Source organism: Salvelinus fontinalis, chromosome 2, assembly GCF_029448725.1.
Source record: "Salvelinus fontinalis isolate EN_2023a chromosome 2, ASM2944872v1, whole genome shotgun sequence".
NCBI classification, from domain to species: domain Eukaryota; kingdom Metazoa; phylum Chordata; class Actinopteri; order Salmoniformes; family Salmonidae; genus Salvelinus; species Salvelinus fontinalis.
Window position 1 is genome coordinate 95614333 of NC_074666.1, and position 17001 is coordinate 95631333.

At 36.9% G+C, this 17001-nt stretch overlaps 1 protein-coding gene across 1 annotated transcript in view; it reads left to right on the forward strand.

The window, feature by feature from the left end:
* Positions 1–17001, forward strand: part of LOC129867791 (unconventional myosin-XV-like) — a gene marked incomplete at its 5' end in the record, with an annotated part of 140313 nt that overhangs the window by 33542 nt on the left and 89770 nt on the right. The window contains 3 exons of the mRNA XM_055941294.1: positions 7420–7533; positions 13993–14051; positions 14675–14798. Of these exons, the coding sequence (XP_055797269.1) occupies positions 7420–7533; positions 13993–14051; positions 14675–14798 (297 nt within the window). The remainder of the gene's footprint in view (positions 1–7419; positions 7534–13992; positions 14052–14674; positions 14799–17001) is intronic.

The window sequence follows — 17001 nt, forward strand, 5'->3', positions numbered from 1 at the left end:
TAATATGTAGTATAACTATAATATGTAGTAATATGGAGTATCACTATAATATGGAGTATCACTATAATATGTAGTGTAACTATACTATGTAGTAATATGTAGTATCACTATACTATGTAGTAATATGTAGTATCACTATAATATGTAGTATCACTATAATATGTAGTATCACTATACTATGTAGTAATATGTAGTATCACTATAATATGTAGTATCACTATAATATGTAGTATCACTATACTATGTAGTAATATGTAGTATCACTATAATATGGAGTATCACTATAATATGTAGTATCACTATAATATGTAGTATCAGTATAATATGTAGTACTATGTAGTATCAATATAATATGTAGTATCACTATAATATGTAGTATCACTATAATATGTAGTATCACCATAAAATGTAGTATCACTATAATATGTAGTATCACTATATAATGGAGTATCACTATGATATGGAGTATCAGTATAATATGGAGTATCAGTATAATATGTAGTACTATGTAGTATCAATATAATATGTAGTATCACTATAATGTGTAGTATAACTATAATATGTAGTATCACTATAATATGTAGTATCACTATAATATGTAGTAATATGTAGTATCACTTTAATATGTAGTATCACTTTAATATGTAGTATCACCATAAAATGTAGTATCACTATAATATGTAGTATCACTATATAATGGAGTATCACTATGATATGGAGTATCAGTATAATATGGAGTATCAGTATAATATGTAGTACTATGTAGTATCAATATAATATGGAGTATCACTATAATGTGTAGTATAACTATAATATGTAGTATCACTATAATATATAGTATCACTATAATATGGAGTATCACTATAATATGGAGTATCACAATAATATGTAGTATCACTATAATATGGAGTATCACTATAATATGGAGTATCACTATAATATGGAGTATCACTATAATATGGAGTATCATATGGAGTATCACTATAATATGGAGTATCACTATAATATGGAGTATCACTATAATATGGAGTATCACTATAATATGGAGTATCACTATAATATGGAGTATCACTATAATATGGAGTATCGCTATAATATGTAGTATCGCTATAATATGGAGTATCGCTATAATATGTAGTATCAGTATAATATGGAGTATCACTATAATATGGAGTATCACTATAATATGGAGTATCACTATAATATGGAGAATCAGTATAATATGGAGTATCACTATAATATGTAGAATCAGTATAATATGGAGAATCAGTATAATATGGAGTATCAGTATAATATGGAGTATCAGTATAATATGTAGTATCACTATAATATGGAGAATCAGTATAATATGGAGTATCGCTATAATATGTAGTATCACTATAATATGTAGTATCACTATAATATGGAGAATCAGTATAATATGTAGTATCACTATAATATGGAGTATCAGTATAATATGGAGAATCAGTATAATATGGAGTATCGCTATAATATGGAGTATCGCTATAATATGTAGTATCGCTATAATATGGAGTATCACTATAATATGTAGTATCACTATAATATGGAGTAATATGGAGTATCACTATAATATGGAGTATCACTATAATATGTAGTAATATGGAGTATCACTATAATATGGAGTATCGCTATAATATGGAGTATCACTATAATATGGAGTATCACTATAATATGGAGTATCACTATAATATGGAGTATCGCTATAATATGGAGTATCACTATAATATGGAGTATCACTATAATATGGAGTATCGCTATAATATGTAGTATCGCTATAATATGTAGTATCACTATAACATGTAGTATCACTATAATATGGAGTATCGCTATAATATGTAGTATCGCTATAATATGTAGTAATATGGAGTATCACTATAATATGGAGTATCACTATAACATGGAGTATCACTATAATATGGAGAATCAGTATAATATGGAGTATCGCTATAATATGTAGTATCACTATAATATGGAGTATCAGTATAATATGGAGAATCAGTATAATATGGAGTATCGCTATAATATGGAGTATCGCTATAATATGTAGTATCGCTATAATATGGAGTATCACTATAATATGTAGTATCACTATAATATGGAGTAATATGGAGTATCACTATAATATGGAGTATCACTATAATATGTAGTAATATGGAGTATCACTATAATATGGAGTATCGCTATAATATGTAGTATCGCTATAATATGTAGTATCACTATAACATGTAGTATCACTATAATATGGAGTATCGCTATAATATGTAGTATCGCTATAATATGTAGTATCACTATAACATGTAGTATCACTATAATATGTAGTATCGCTATAATATGTAGTATCACTATAACATGTAGTATCACTATAATATGGAGTATCACTATAACATGTAGTATCACTATAACATGTAGTATCACTATAACATGTAGTATCGCTATAATATGTCGTATCACTATAACATGTAGTATCACTATAATATGTAGTATCACTATAATATGGAGTATCACTATAATATGTAGTATCGCTATAATATGGAGTATCACTATAATATGTAGTATCGCTATAATATGGAGTATCGCTATAATATGTCGTATCACTATAACATGTAGTATCGCTATAATATGTAGTATCGCTATAATATGTCGTATCACTATAACATGTAGTATCACTATAATATGGAGTATCACTATAATATGGAGTATCACTATAATATGTAGTATCGCTATAATATGTCGTATCACTATAACATGTAGTATCGCTATAATATGTCGTATCGCTATAATATGTAGTATCACTATAATATGGAGTATCACTATAATATGGAGTATCACTATAATATGGAGTATCACTATAATATGGAGTATCACTATAATATGGAGTGTCAGTATAATATGGAGTATCACTATAATATGGAGTATCAGTATAATATGTAGTACTATGTAGTATCAATATAATATGTAGTATCACTATAATATGTAGTATCACTATAATATGTAGTATCACCATAAAATGTAGTATCACTATAATATGTAGTATCACTATATAATGGAGTATCACTATGATATGGAGTATCAGTATAATATGGAGTATCAGTATAATATGTAGTACTATGTAGTATCAATATAATATGTAGTATCACTATAATGTGTAGTATAACTATAATATGTAGTATCACTATAATATGTAGTATCACTATAATATGTAGTAATATGTAGTATCACTTTAATATGTAGTATCACTTTAATATGTAGTATCACTATAATATGGAGTATCACTATAATATGTAATACTATGTAGTATCAATATAATATGGAGTATCACTATAATGTGTAGTATAACTATAATATGTAGTATCACTATAATATGTAGTATCACTATAATATGTAGTATCACTATAATATGTAGTATCACTATAATATGTAGAAATATGGAGTATCACTATAATATGGAGTATCACTATAATATGGAGTATCACTATAATATGTAGTATCACTATAATATGTAGTATCACTATAATATGTAGAAATATGGAGTATCACTATAATATGGAGTATCACTATAATATGGAGTATCACTATAATATGTAGTATCACTATAATATGTAGTATCACTATAATATGGAGTATCACTATAATATGGAGTATCACTATAATATGGAGTATCACTATAATATGGAGTATCACTATAATATGGAGTATCACTATAATATGTAGTATCACCATAATATGTAGTATCACTATAATATGTAGTATCACTATACTATGGAGTATCAGTATAATATGTAGTAATATGTAGTATCAGTATAATATGGAGTATCACTATAATATGTAGTATCACCATAATATGTAGTATCACTATAATATGTAGTATCACTATAATATGGAGTATCAGTATAATATGTAGTAATATGTAGTATCAGTATAATATGGAGTATCACTATAATGTGTAGTATCACTATAATATGTAGTATCACTATAATATGGAGTATCACTATAATATGTAGTAATATGTAGTATCAGTATAATATGGAGTATCACTATAATGTGTAGTATCACTATAATATGTAGTATCACTATAATATGGAGTATCACTATAATATGTAGTAATATGTAGTATCAATATAATATGGAGTATCACTATAATATGTAGTAATATGTAGTATCACTATAATATGGAGTATCACTATAATATGTAGTAATATGGAGTATCACTATAATATGGAGTATCACTATAATATGTAGTATCAGTATAATATGTAGTATCACTATGATATGTAGTATCACTATGATATGCAGTATCAGTATAATATGGAGAATCAGTATAATATGTAGTATCCCTATAATATGTAGTATCACTATAATATGTAGTATCAGTATAATATGTAGTATCACTATGATATGGAGTATCAGTATATTATGGAGTATCACTATAATAAGGAGTATCACTATAATATGGAGTATCACTACAAGATGTAGTATCGCTATAATATGTAGTATTACTATAATATGGAGTATCACTACAAGATGTAGTATCGCTAAAATATGGAGTATCACTATAATATGTAGTACTATGTAGTATCAGTACAATATGGAGAATCAGTATAATATGTAGTATCCCTATAATATGTAGTATAACTATAATATGTAGTATCAGTATAATATGTAGTATCACTATGATATGGAGTATCAGTATAATATGTAGTATCAGTATAATATGTAGTATCCCTATAATATGGAGTATCCCTATAATATGTGGTATCACTATAATATGGAGTATCACTATAATATGGAGTATCAGTATAATATGGAGTATCAGTATATTATGGAGTATCACTATAATATGTAGTATCACTATAATATGTAGTATCACTATAATAAGGAGTATCACTATAATATGGAGTATCGCTACAAGATGTAGTATCGCTATAATATGTAGTATCGCTATAATATGGAGTATCACTACAAGATGTAGTACTATGTAGTATCAGTATAAAATGGAGTATCAGTATAATATGTAGTATAACTATAATATGTAGTATCACTGTCAAGTTTTGACCTCTTTCTTGTGCAATTCCCCACTTGAAAAGGACAGTCCCTCCACATGAAGATTTTAACTGGATTTCACTCAATAAACAGCCATGGAATCAGTTGTTTGTCTTTTATTTACCATTCTTTGGTTGGCAGTAAACAGGTGAAAAACCTCAAAAAAGAGATGACAAATATAAGTTACTATTTGAGTTGACAGCCCAATCAAATACACAAAATTATCCACATTCACCCCAGATAAACACATTTCTGCCACCACAAAACACAAGGTTTCCACTTTTAAGCAAATGTTTCCCAAAATAGAAACCCACCATTTTTAATGAAATGAGCAGAATCTGTATATTTTCTCTAAATTTGCATTTTAGCCAAATACATTCAAAATATTTTTAGTAGTAAAAAATTACATTTATTTTCAAATCAGTAGTTTTAAGCAGACAAATCTTACATTTTTTAGCCAAAGATTTTTTAGACTATACATTTGTTACTGAATTAAGAACTTGGTTTACTAAGATTTCTACAAAGTTTAAATTACTTTTAACCATTTCAAACAAGTTCTTTGTCAACAATGAATTTGGCTCTTCTTACTTTTCCTTTATACCCCACAAACAACATTTGAAGTTATAAATACCACTGCAAAAGTCCTATCAAAGTTAAGAGTCTGTGTTTTCCAGAGTATCATTAGCAGTGCACTGCTTAAGTCAGTCTAGCCAAGCATGGCCAATATGGCGCTTACCGGCTGTCTTTCACAGTTTTGTGGAGGGCTTGGACTTGCACAGTCACCTTGATCACAAAGATGAAGTTTCCTTGGTCTTGTGGTGTTATAAATGCTCCTTTCACTGCGGTCTAAAGACAACAGCAGAGCCAGGTGCTGGCACGCCCAGATTGCCTGGAAGATTTGTTCCACCTGGTTCACCACTGATTGAAGGAGGAGGAGTTTCACCACTGAGGAGCTCCCAGGCAGTTTGTCAGCACAATCAATATAATATGTAGTATCACTATAATATGTAGTATCCCTATAATATGGAGTATCACTATAATATGGAGTATCACTATAATATGGAGTATCATTATAATATGGAGTATCAGTATAATATGGAGTATCACTATAATATGGAGTATCATTATAATATGGAGTATCACTATAATATGGAGTATCACTATAATATGGAGTATCACTATAATATGGAGTATCATTATAATATGGAGTATCACTATAATATGGAGTATCACTATAATATGGAGTATCACTATAATATGGAGTATCACTATAATATGGAGTATCGCTATAATATGGAGTATCACTATAATATGGAGTATCACTATAATATGGAGTATCAGTATAATATGGAGTATCACTATAATATGTAGTATCACTATAATATGTAGTATCACTATAATATGGAGTATCACTATAATATGGAGTATCACTATAACATGTAGTATCACTATAATATGGAGTATCACTATAATATGGAGTATCACTATAATATGTAGTATCACTATAATATGTAGTATCACTATAATATGGAGTATCACTATAATATGGAGTATCACTATAATATGGAGTATCACTATAATATGGAGTATCAGTATAATATGTAGTATCACTATAATATGGAGTATCACTATAATATGGAGTATCACTATAATATGGAGTATCACTATAATATGTAGTATCACTATAATATGGAGTATCAGTATAATATGGAGTATCACTATAATATGGAGTATCACTATAATATGGAGTATCACTATAATATGGAGTATCACTATAATATGGAGTATCACTATAATATGTAGTATCACTATAATATGGAGTATCACTATAATATGGAGTATCAGTATAATATGTAGTATCACTATAATATGGAGTATCACTATAATATGGAGTATCACTATAATATGGAGTATCAGTATAATATGGAGTATCACTATAATATGGAGTATCAGTATAATATGGAGTATCAGTATAATATGTAGTATCACTATAATATGTAGTATCACTATAATATGTAGTAATATGGAGTATCACTACAAGATGTAGTATCGCTATAATATATAGTATCAATATAATATGTAGTATCCCTATAATATGTAGTATCACTATAATATGGAGTATCAGTATAATATGGAGTATCAGTATAATATGTAGTATCACTATAATATGTAGTATCAGTATAATATGTAGCATCAGTATAATATGTAGTATCACTATAATATGGAATAGCTCTCCTCTAGAACATTCCACTGTATAGTTGGAGCAGAAGGCTGCCGCTGTGTGTCTTTCAGAGGGGTTGGGTTAAAGCAGAAGTTGTTGGACCTTTGATAAAGTGATGTTAATGTGTTGTACTGCAGGCGGACGGCCAGCAGGTGGCGTCTGTGGTCAGTGCTCAGGAGATCAGAGTCATCGCTGAACTGCTCCAGATCTCCCCTGAGGGACTCCAGAAGGCCATCACACACAAAGTCACGGTCAGGACATCTCTACTGAGCATCTCTACTCCCTGAATACAGTATCTAGTATTCTATCATCTCTACTCCCTGAATACAGTATCTAGTATTCTATCATCTCTACTCCCTGAATACAGTATCTAGTACTCTATCATCTCTACTCCCTGAATACAGTATCTAGTACTCTATCATCTCTACTCCCTGAATACAGTATCTAGTACTCTATCATCTCTACTCCCTGAATACAGTATCTAGTACTCTATCATCTCTACTCTATCATCTCTACTCCCTGAATACAGTATCTAGTATTCTATCATCTCTACTCCCTGAATACAGTATCTAGTATTCTATCATCTCTACTCCCTGAATACAGTATCTAGTACTCTATCATCTCTACTCCCTGAATACAGTATCTAGTACTCTATCATCTCTACTCCCTGAATACAGTATCTAGTACTCTATCATCTCTACTCCCTGAATACAGTATATAGTACTCTATCATCTCTACTCCCTGAATACAGTATCTAGTACTCTATCATCTCTACTCCCTGAATACAGTATCTAGTACTCTATCATCTCTACTCCCTGAATACAGTATCTAGTACTCTATCATCTCTACTCCCTGAATACAGTATCTAGTACTCTATCATCTCTACTCCCTGAATACAGTATCTAGTGCTTTATCATCTCTACTCTATCATCTCTACTCCCTGAATACAGTACCTAGTGCTTTATCATCTCTACTCTATCATCTCTACTCCCTGAATACAGTATCTAGTACTCTATCATCGCTACTCCCTGAATACAGTATCTAGTACTCTATCATCTCTACTCCCTGAATACAGTATCTAGTACTCTATCATCTCTACTCCCTGAATACAGTATCTAGTACTCTATCATCTCTACTCCCTGAATACAGTATCTAGTACTCTATCATCTCTACTCCCTGAATACAGTACCTAGTACTCTATCATCTCTACTCCCTGAATACAGTATCTAGTACTCTATCATCTCTACTCCCTGAATACAGTATCTAGTGCTTTATCATCTCTGCTCTATCATCTCTACTCTATCATCTCTGCTCTATCATCTCTACTCCCTGGATACAGTATCTAGTACTCTATCATCTCTACTCCCTGAATACAGTATCTAGTACTCTATCATCTCTACTCCCTGAATACAGTATCTAGTACTCTATCATCTCTACTCCCTGAATACAGTATCTAGTACTCTATCATCTCTACTCCCTGAATACAGTATCTAGTACTCTATCATCTCTACTCCCTGAATACAGTATCTAGAACTCTATCATCTCTACTCCCTGAATACAGTATCTAGTACTCTATCATCTCTACTCCCTGAATACAGTATCTAGTACTCTATCATCTCTACTCCCTGAATACAGTATCTAGTACTCTATCATCTCTACTCCCTGAATACAGTATCTAGAACTCTATCATCTCTACTCCCTGAATACAGTATCTAGTACTCTATCATCTCTACTCTATACACACTGTGTTTAATGGAAGTCATTGGGGTCCCACACAGATCAATTACTGTTTACCTCAGAGAGAGAGAGGGAGTAGTAAAATAGATTGGTTTCATGATAGACCCTTTAAGGAGAGAGAGAGAGGTTTCATGATAGACCCTTTAAGGAGAGAGAGAGAGGTTTCATGATAGACCCTTTAAGGAGAGAGAGGTTTCATGATAGACCCTTTAAGGAGAGAGAGAGAGAGGTTTCATGATAGATCCTTTAAGGAGAGAGAGAGAGAGGTTTCATGATAGACCCTTTAAGGAGAGAGAGAGAGGTTTCATGATAGACCCTTTAAGGAGAGAGGTTTCATGATAGACCCTTTAAGGAGAGAGAGAGGTTTCATGATAGACCCTTTAAGGAGAGAGAGAGGTTTCATGATAGACCCTTTAAGGAGAGAGAGAGAGGTTTCATGATAGACCCTTTAAGGAGAGAGAGAGGTTTCATGATAGACCCTTTAAGGAGAGAGAGAAGTTTCATGATAGACCCTTTAAGGAGAGATAGATAGGTTTCATGATAGACCCTTTAAGGAGAGAGAGAGGTTTCATGATATACCCTTTAAGGAGAGAGAGGTTTCATGATAGACCCTTTAAGGAGAGAGAGAGGTTTCATGATAGACCCTTTAAGGAGAGAGAGAGGTTTCATGATAGACCCTTTAAGGAGAGAGAGAGGTTTCATGATAGACCCTTTAAGGAGAGAGAGAGGTTTCATGATAGACCCTTTAAGGAGAGAGAGAGAGGTTTCATGATAGACCCTTTAAGGAGAGAGAGAGGTTTCATGATAGACCCTTTAAGGAGAGATAGAGGTTTCATGATAGACCCTTTAAGGAGAGAGAGAGGTTTCATGATAGACCCTTTAAGGAGAGAGAGAGAGATAGGTTTCATGATAGACCCTTTAAGGAGAGAGAGAGGTTTCATGATAGACCCTTTAAGGAGAGAGAGAGGTTTCATGATAGACCCTTTAAGGAGAGAGAGAGGTTTCATGATAGACCCTTTAAGGAGAGAGAGAGGTTTCATGATAGACCCTTTAAGGAGAGAGAGAGGTTTCATGATAGACCCTTTAAGGAGAGAGAGAGAGGTTTCATGATAGACCCTTTAAGGAGAGAGAGAGGTTTCATGATAGACCCTTTAAGGAGAGATAGAGGTTTCATGATAGACCCTTTAAGGAGAGAGAGAGGTTTCATGATAGACCCTTTAAGGAGAGAGAGAGAGATAGGTTTCATGATAGACCCTTTAAGGAGAGAGAGAGGGGTTTCATGATAGACCCTTTAAGGAGAGAGAGAGGTTTCATGATAGACCCTTTAAGGAGAGAGAGAAGTTTCATGATAGACCCTTTAAGGAGAGATAGATAGGTTTCATGATAGACCCTTTAAGGAGAGAGAGAGGTTTCATGATATACACTTTAAGGAGAGAGAGGTTTCATGATAGACCCTTTAAGGAGAGAGAGAGGTTTCATGATAGACCCTTTAAGGAGAGAGAGAGGTTTCATGATAGACCCTTTAAGGAGAGAGAGAGGTTTCATGATAGACCCTTTAAGGAGAGAGAGAGAGGTTTCATGATAGACCCTTTAAGGAGAGAGAGAGGTTTCATGATAGACCCTTTAAGGAGAGAGAGAGAGATAGGTTTCATGATAGACCCTTTAAGGAGAGAGAGAGGGGTTTCATGATAGACCCTTTAAGGAGAGAGAGAGGTTTCATGATAGACCCTTTAAGGAGAGATAGAGGTTTCATGATAGACCCTTTAAGGAGAGAGAGAGGTTTCATGATAGACCCTTTAAGGAGAGAGAGAGAGATAGGTTTCATGATAGACCCTTTAAGGAGAGAGGTTTCATGATAGACCCTTTAAGGAGAGAGAGAGGTTTCATGATAGACCCTTTAAGGAGAGAGAGAGGTTTCATGATAGACCCTTTAAGGAGAGAGAGAGGTTTCATGATAGACCCTTTAAGGAGAGAGAGAGGTTTCATGATAGACCCTTTAAGGAGAGAGAGAGAGGTTTCATGATAGACCCTTTAAGGAGAGAGAGAGGTTTCATGATAGACCCTTTAAGGAGAGATAGAGGTTTCATGATAGACCCTTTAAGGAGAGAGAGAGGTTTCATGATAGACCCTTTAAGGAGAGAGAGAGAGATAGGTTTCATGATAGACCCTTTAAGGAGAGAGAGAGGGGTTTCATGATAGACCCTTTAAGGAGAGAGAGAGGTTTCATGATAGACCCTTTAAGGAGAGAGAGAAGTTTCATGATAGACCCTTTAAGGAGAGATAGATAGGTTTCATGATAGACCCTTTAAGGAGAGAGAGAGGTTTCATGATATACCCTTTAAGGAGAGAGAGGTTTCATGATAGACCCTTTAAGGAGAGAGAGAGGTTTCATGATAGACCCTTTAAGGAGAGAGAGAGGTTTCATGATAGACCCTTTAAGGAGAGAGAGAGGTTTCATGATAGACCCTTTAAGGAGAGAGAGAGGTTTCATGATAGACCCTTTAAGGAGAGAGAGAGGTTTCATGATAGACCCTTTAAGGAGAGAGAGAGAGATAGGTTTCATGATAGACCCTTTAAGGAGAGAGAGAGAGATAGGTTTCATGATAGACCCTTTAAGGAGAGAGAGAGGTTTCATGATAGACCCTTTAAGGAGAGAGAGAGGTTTCATGATAGACCCTTTAAGGAGAGAGAGAGAGGTTTCATGATAGACCCTTTAAGGAGAGAGAGAGGTTTCATGATAGACCCTTTAAGGAGAGAGAGAGGTTTCATGATAGACCCTTTAAGGAGAGAGAGAGGTTTCATGATAGACCCTTTAAGGAGAGAGAGAGGTTTCATGATAGACCCTTTAAGGAGAGAGAGAGGTTTCATGATAGACCCTTTAACCTGTCTAGCCCCAGAGTTCCGCTAGCGGAACTCCTCCCACATTCCACTGAAAAGGCAGAGCGCGAAATTCAAATTTTTTTTTTGTTGAAATATTTAACTTTCACACATTAACAAGTCCAATACAGCAAATGAAAGATAAACATCTTGTGAATCCAGTCAACATGTCCGATTTTTAAAATGTTTCACAGCGAAAACACCACGTATATTTATGTTAGCTCACCACCAAATACAAAAAAGCACAGACATTTCTTTCACAGCACAGGTAGCTTACAGAAAACCAACCAAACTAACCAAGAACCAACCAAACTAACCAAGAAACAACTTAATCAGATGACAGTCTTATAACATGTTACACAATAAATCTATGTTTTGTTCGAAAAATGTGCATATTTGAGCTATAAATCAGTTTTACATTGCAGTTACCATCACAGCTACCGTCAACAATAGGACCGAAGCAGCCAGAGTAATTATAGAGACCAACGTGGAATACCTAAATACTCATCATAAAACATTTCTGAAAAATGCATGGTGTACAGCAAATGAAAGACAAGCATCTTGTGAATCCAGCCAATATTTCAGATTTTTTAAGTGTTTTACAGCGAAAACACAATATAGCATTATATTAGCTTACCACAATAGCCAGAAACACAAGCCATTTACCAGCAGCAAAAGTTAGCGATCGTAACAAACCAGCAAAAGATATATAATTTTTGACTAACCTTGATAAGCTTCATCAGATGACAGTCCTATAACATCAGGTTATACATACACTTATGTTTTGTTCGAAAATGTGCATATTTAGAGCTGAAATCAGTGGTTATACATTGTGCTAACGTAGCATCTTTTTCCCAGAATGTGCGGATATTTTTCTAAAACTCACCTATTCTGACCAAATAACTATTCATAAACATGACTAAAAAATACATGTTGTATAGGAAATGATAGATACACTAGTTCTTAATGCAATCAGCGTGTAAGAATTCTAAAAATAAATTCATTACGACATCCAGCTTATGTTATAGCGAGAGCGTGCCCAAAATCTGGGCGCTAACTACTAGTACACATGTTCGACAGATATATGAAATAGCATCATAAAATGGGTCCTACTTTTGATGATCTTCCATCAGAATGTTGTACAAGGGGTCCTTTGTCCAGAACAATCGTTGTTTGGATTTAGAATGTCCTCTTCTCCAGTCAATTAGCACGGAAAGCTAGCAAAGTGGCGCGAAGCTCTCCTTCCTGAACATACGCAGACAAAGCAACACGCCTAACGTCCCGAAAAAAATTCAATAATCTAATAAAACTATATTGAAAAAACATACTTTACGATGATATTGTCACATGTATCAAATAAAATCAAAGCCGGAGATATTAGTCGTCTATAACGACAGCTTTACAGAAGGCAATACCAGGTCACTTCTCGCGCGTTCCAGAAAACAGGAAATTGGGGTCACGTCATGCCAAGAGCTTTTATTCGACCTCAGATGATGTTATACACTCCATTTCTTCTCTCACTGCCTGTTGACATCTAGTGGAAGGCGTATGAAGTGCATGTATACTAATAAATATCAAGCACATTTATAGGCAGGCCCTAGAACAGAGCATCGATTTCAGATTTTCCACTTCCTGTCAGGAAGTTTGCTGCAAAATTAGTTCTGTTTTACTCACAGATATAATTCAAACGGTTTTAGAAACTAGAGAGTGTTTTCTATCCAATAGTAATAATAATATGCATATTGTACGAGCAAGAATAGAGTACGAGGCCGTTTAAATTGGGCACGATTTTCCCCCAAAGTGAAAATAGCGCCCTCTGTCCTCAACAGGTTTTAAGGAGAGAGAGAGGTTTCATGATAGACCCTTTAAGGAGAGAGAGAGAGGTTTCATGATAGACCCTTTAAGGAGAGAGAGAGGTTTCATGATAGACCCTTTAAGGAGAGAGAGAGGAAGACTCAAGAGGAAAACATTTGACACTGCAAATATAGAGAAGAGTATGACTTTCCTTTGATTGGTTGTGATGAGTTGTGTTCCACCAATCCGAGCTGTGTGTTCTGTTGGTAACTAACTGAGCTCTCTGTGTTGTGTCTCTTCAGGAGACCATGAGGGAGAAAATCTACACCCCTCTGACAGTAGAGAGCGCTGTAGACGCCAGGTAGGAACCACAGCTAATACGCTCTAACTTCACTACAACTCCCAGCATGCACTCTTCAGCATGCTGTAGACGCCAGGTAGGACCCACAGTTAATAAGCTCTAACTTCACTACAACTCCCAGCATGCACTCTTCAGCATGCTGTAGACGCCAGGTAGGAACCACAGCTAATACGCTCTAACTTCACTACAACTCCCAGCATGCACTCTTCAGCGTGCTGTAGACGCCAGGTAGGAACCACAGCTAATACGCTCTAACTTCACTACAACTCCCAGCATGCACTCTTCAGCGTGCTGTAGACGCCAGGTAGGAACCACAGCTAATACGCTCTAACTTCACTACAACTCCCAGCATGCACTCTTCAGCATGCTGTAGACGCCAGGTAGGAACCACAGCTAATACACTCTAACTTCACTACAACTCCCAGCGTGCACTCTTCAGCATGCTGTAGACATGCCACTTGTTAAGCCCAGCAGCAGTTGTCCATCTGAATATCTGTCTCTGTCTGTCTGTCTGTCTGTCTGTCTGTCTGTCTGTCTGCCTGTCTGCCTGTCTGCCTGTCTGCCTGTCTGCCTGTCTGTCTGTCTGTCTGTCTGTCTGTCTGTCTGTCTGTCTCCTGCTCCAGAGATGCTGTTGCCAAGATTCTGTACGCTCTGTTGTTCCACTGGTTGACTGAGAGGATTAATGGACAGGTGTACCCTCGACATCACGCGCTGTCAATATCTGTACTGGATATATATGGCTTTGAGGTACTCCACTTTATCCGTTCCTCCATCTCTCTCTCCCTCTGTCTGTCCCTCCATCTCTCTGTCCCTCCATCTCTCTGTCCCTCTGTCCCTCCATCTCTCTCTCCCTCTGTCTGTCCCTCCATCTCTCTCTCCATCTGTCTGTCCCTCCGTCCCTCCATCTCTCTCTCCCTCTGTCTGTCCCTCCATCTGTCTGTCCCTCCCTCTGTCCCTCCATCTCTCTCTCCCTCTGTCTGTCCCTCCATCTCTCTCTCCCTCTGTCTGTCCCTCCATCTGTCTGTCCCTCTGTCCCTCCATCTCTCTCTCCCTCTGTCTGTCCCTCCATCTGTCTGTCCCTCTGTCCCTCCATCTCTCTGTCCCTCTGTCCCTCCATCTGTCTCTCCCTCTGTCTGTCCCTCCATCTCTCTCTCCCTCTGTCTGTCCCTCCATCTGTCTGTCCCTCCCTCTGTCACCCCATCTCTCTCTCCCTCTGTCTGTCCCTCCATCTGTCTGTCCCTCTGTCCCTCCATCTCTCTCTCCCTCTGTCTGTCCCTCCATCTGTCTGTCCCTCTGTCCCTCCATCTCTCTGTCCCTCCATCTGTCTCTCCCTCTGTCTGTCCCTCCATCTCTCTCTCCCTCTGTCTGTCCCTCCATCTGTCTGTCCCTCCGTCCCTCCATCTCTCTCTCCATCTGTCTGTCCCTCCATCTCTCTCTCCCTCTGTCTGTCCCTCCATCTGTCTGTCCCTCTGTCCCTCCATCTCTCTCTGTCCCTCCATCTCTCTCTCCCTCTGTCTGTCCCTCCATCTGTCTGTCCCTCTGTCCCTCCATCTCTCTCTCCCTCTGTCTGTCCCTCCATCTGTCTGTCCCTCCATCTGTCTGTCCCTCCCTCTGTCTGTCCCTCCATCTGTCTGTCCCTCCATCTCTCTCTCCCTCTGTCTGTCCCTCCATCTGTCTGTCCCTCTGTCCCTCCATCTCTCTCTCCCTCTGTCCCTCTGTCCCTCCCTCTGTCTGTCCCTCCATCTCTCTGTCCATCTGTCTGTCCCTCCATCTGTCTGTCCCTCCATCTGTCTGTCCCTCCATCTGTCTGTCCCTCCATCTGTCTGTCCTTCCATCTGTCTGTCCCTCCATCTGTCTGTCCCTCCATCTGTCTGTCCCTCCATCTCTCTCTCCATCTGTCTGTCCCTCCCTCTGTCTGTCCCTCCATCTGTCTGTCCCTCCCTCTGTCTGTCCCTCCATCTGTCTGTCCCTCCCTCTGTCTGTCCCTCCATCTGTCTGTCCCTCCATCTGTCTGTCCATCTGTCTGTCCCTCCATCTGTCTGTCCCTCCATCTGTCTGTCCCTCCCTCTGTCTGTCCCTCCATCTGTCTGTCCCTCCATCTGTCTGTCCCTCCATCTGTCTGTCCCTCCATCTGTCTGTCCCTCCATCTGTCTGTCCCTCCATCTGTCTGTCCCTCTGTCTGTCCCTCTGTCTGTCCCTCCATCTGTCTGTCCCTCCCTATCTCTGTCTCCTCCAGGACCTTCAACATCTCTGTCAGTTAGCTGTATCTAACCCAGTATCTCTGTCTCCTCCAGGACCTTCAACATCTCTGTCAGTTAGCTGTATCTAACCCAGTATCTCTGTCTCCTCCAGGACCTTTAACATCTCTGTCAGTTAGCTGTATCTAACCCAGTATCTCTGTCTCCTCCAGGACCTTCAACATCTCTGTCAGTTAGCTGTATCTAACCTAGGATCTCTGTCTCCTCCAGGACCTTCAACATCTCTGTCAGTTAGCTGTATCTAACCCAGTATCTCTGTCTCCTCCAGGACCTTTAACATCTCTGTCAGTTAGCTGTATCTAACCTAGGATCTCTGTCTCCTCCAGGACCTTCAACATCTCTGTCAGTTAGCTGTATCTAACCCAGTATCTCTGTCTCCTCCAGGACCTTCAACATCTCTGTCAGTTAGCTGTACCTAACCCAGTATCTCTGTCTCCTCCAGGAACTTCAACATCTCTGTCATTATTCTGTCAGTTAGCTGTATCTAACCCAGTATCTCTGTCTCCTCCAGGACCTCCAACATCTCTGTCAGTTAGCTGTATCTAACCCAGTATCTCTGTCTCCTCCAGGACCTTCAACATCTCTGTCAGTTAGCTCTATCTAACCCAGTATCTCTGTCTCTTCCAGGACCTTCAACATCTCTGTCAGTTAGCTGTACCTAACCCAGTATCTCTGTCTCCTCCAGGAACTTC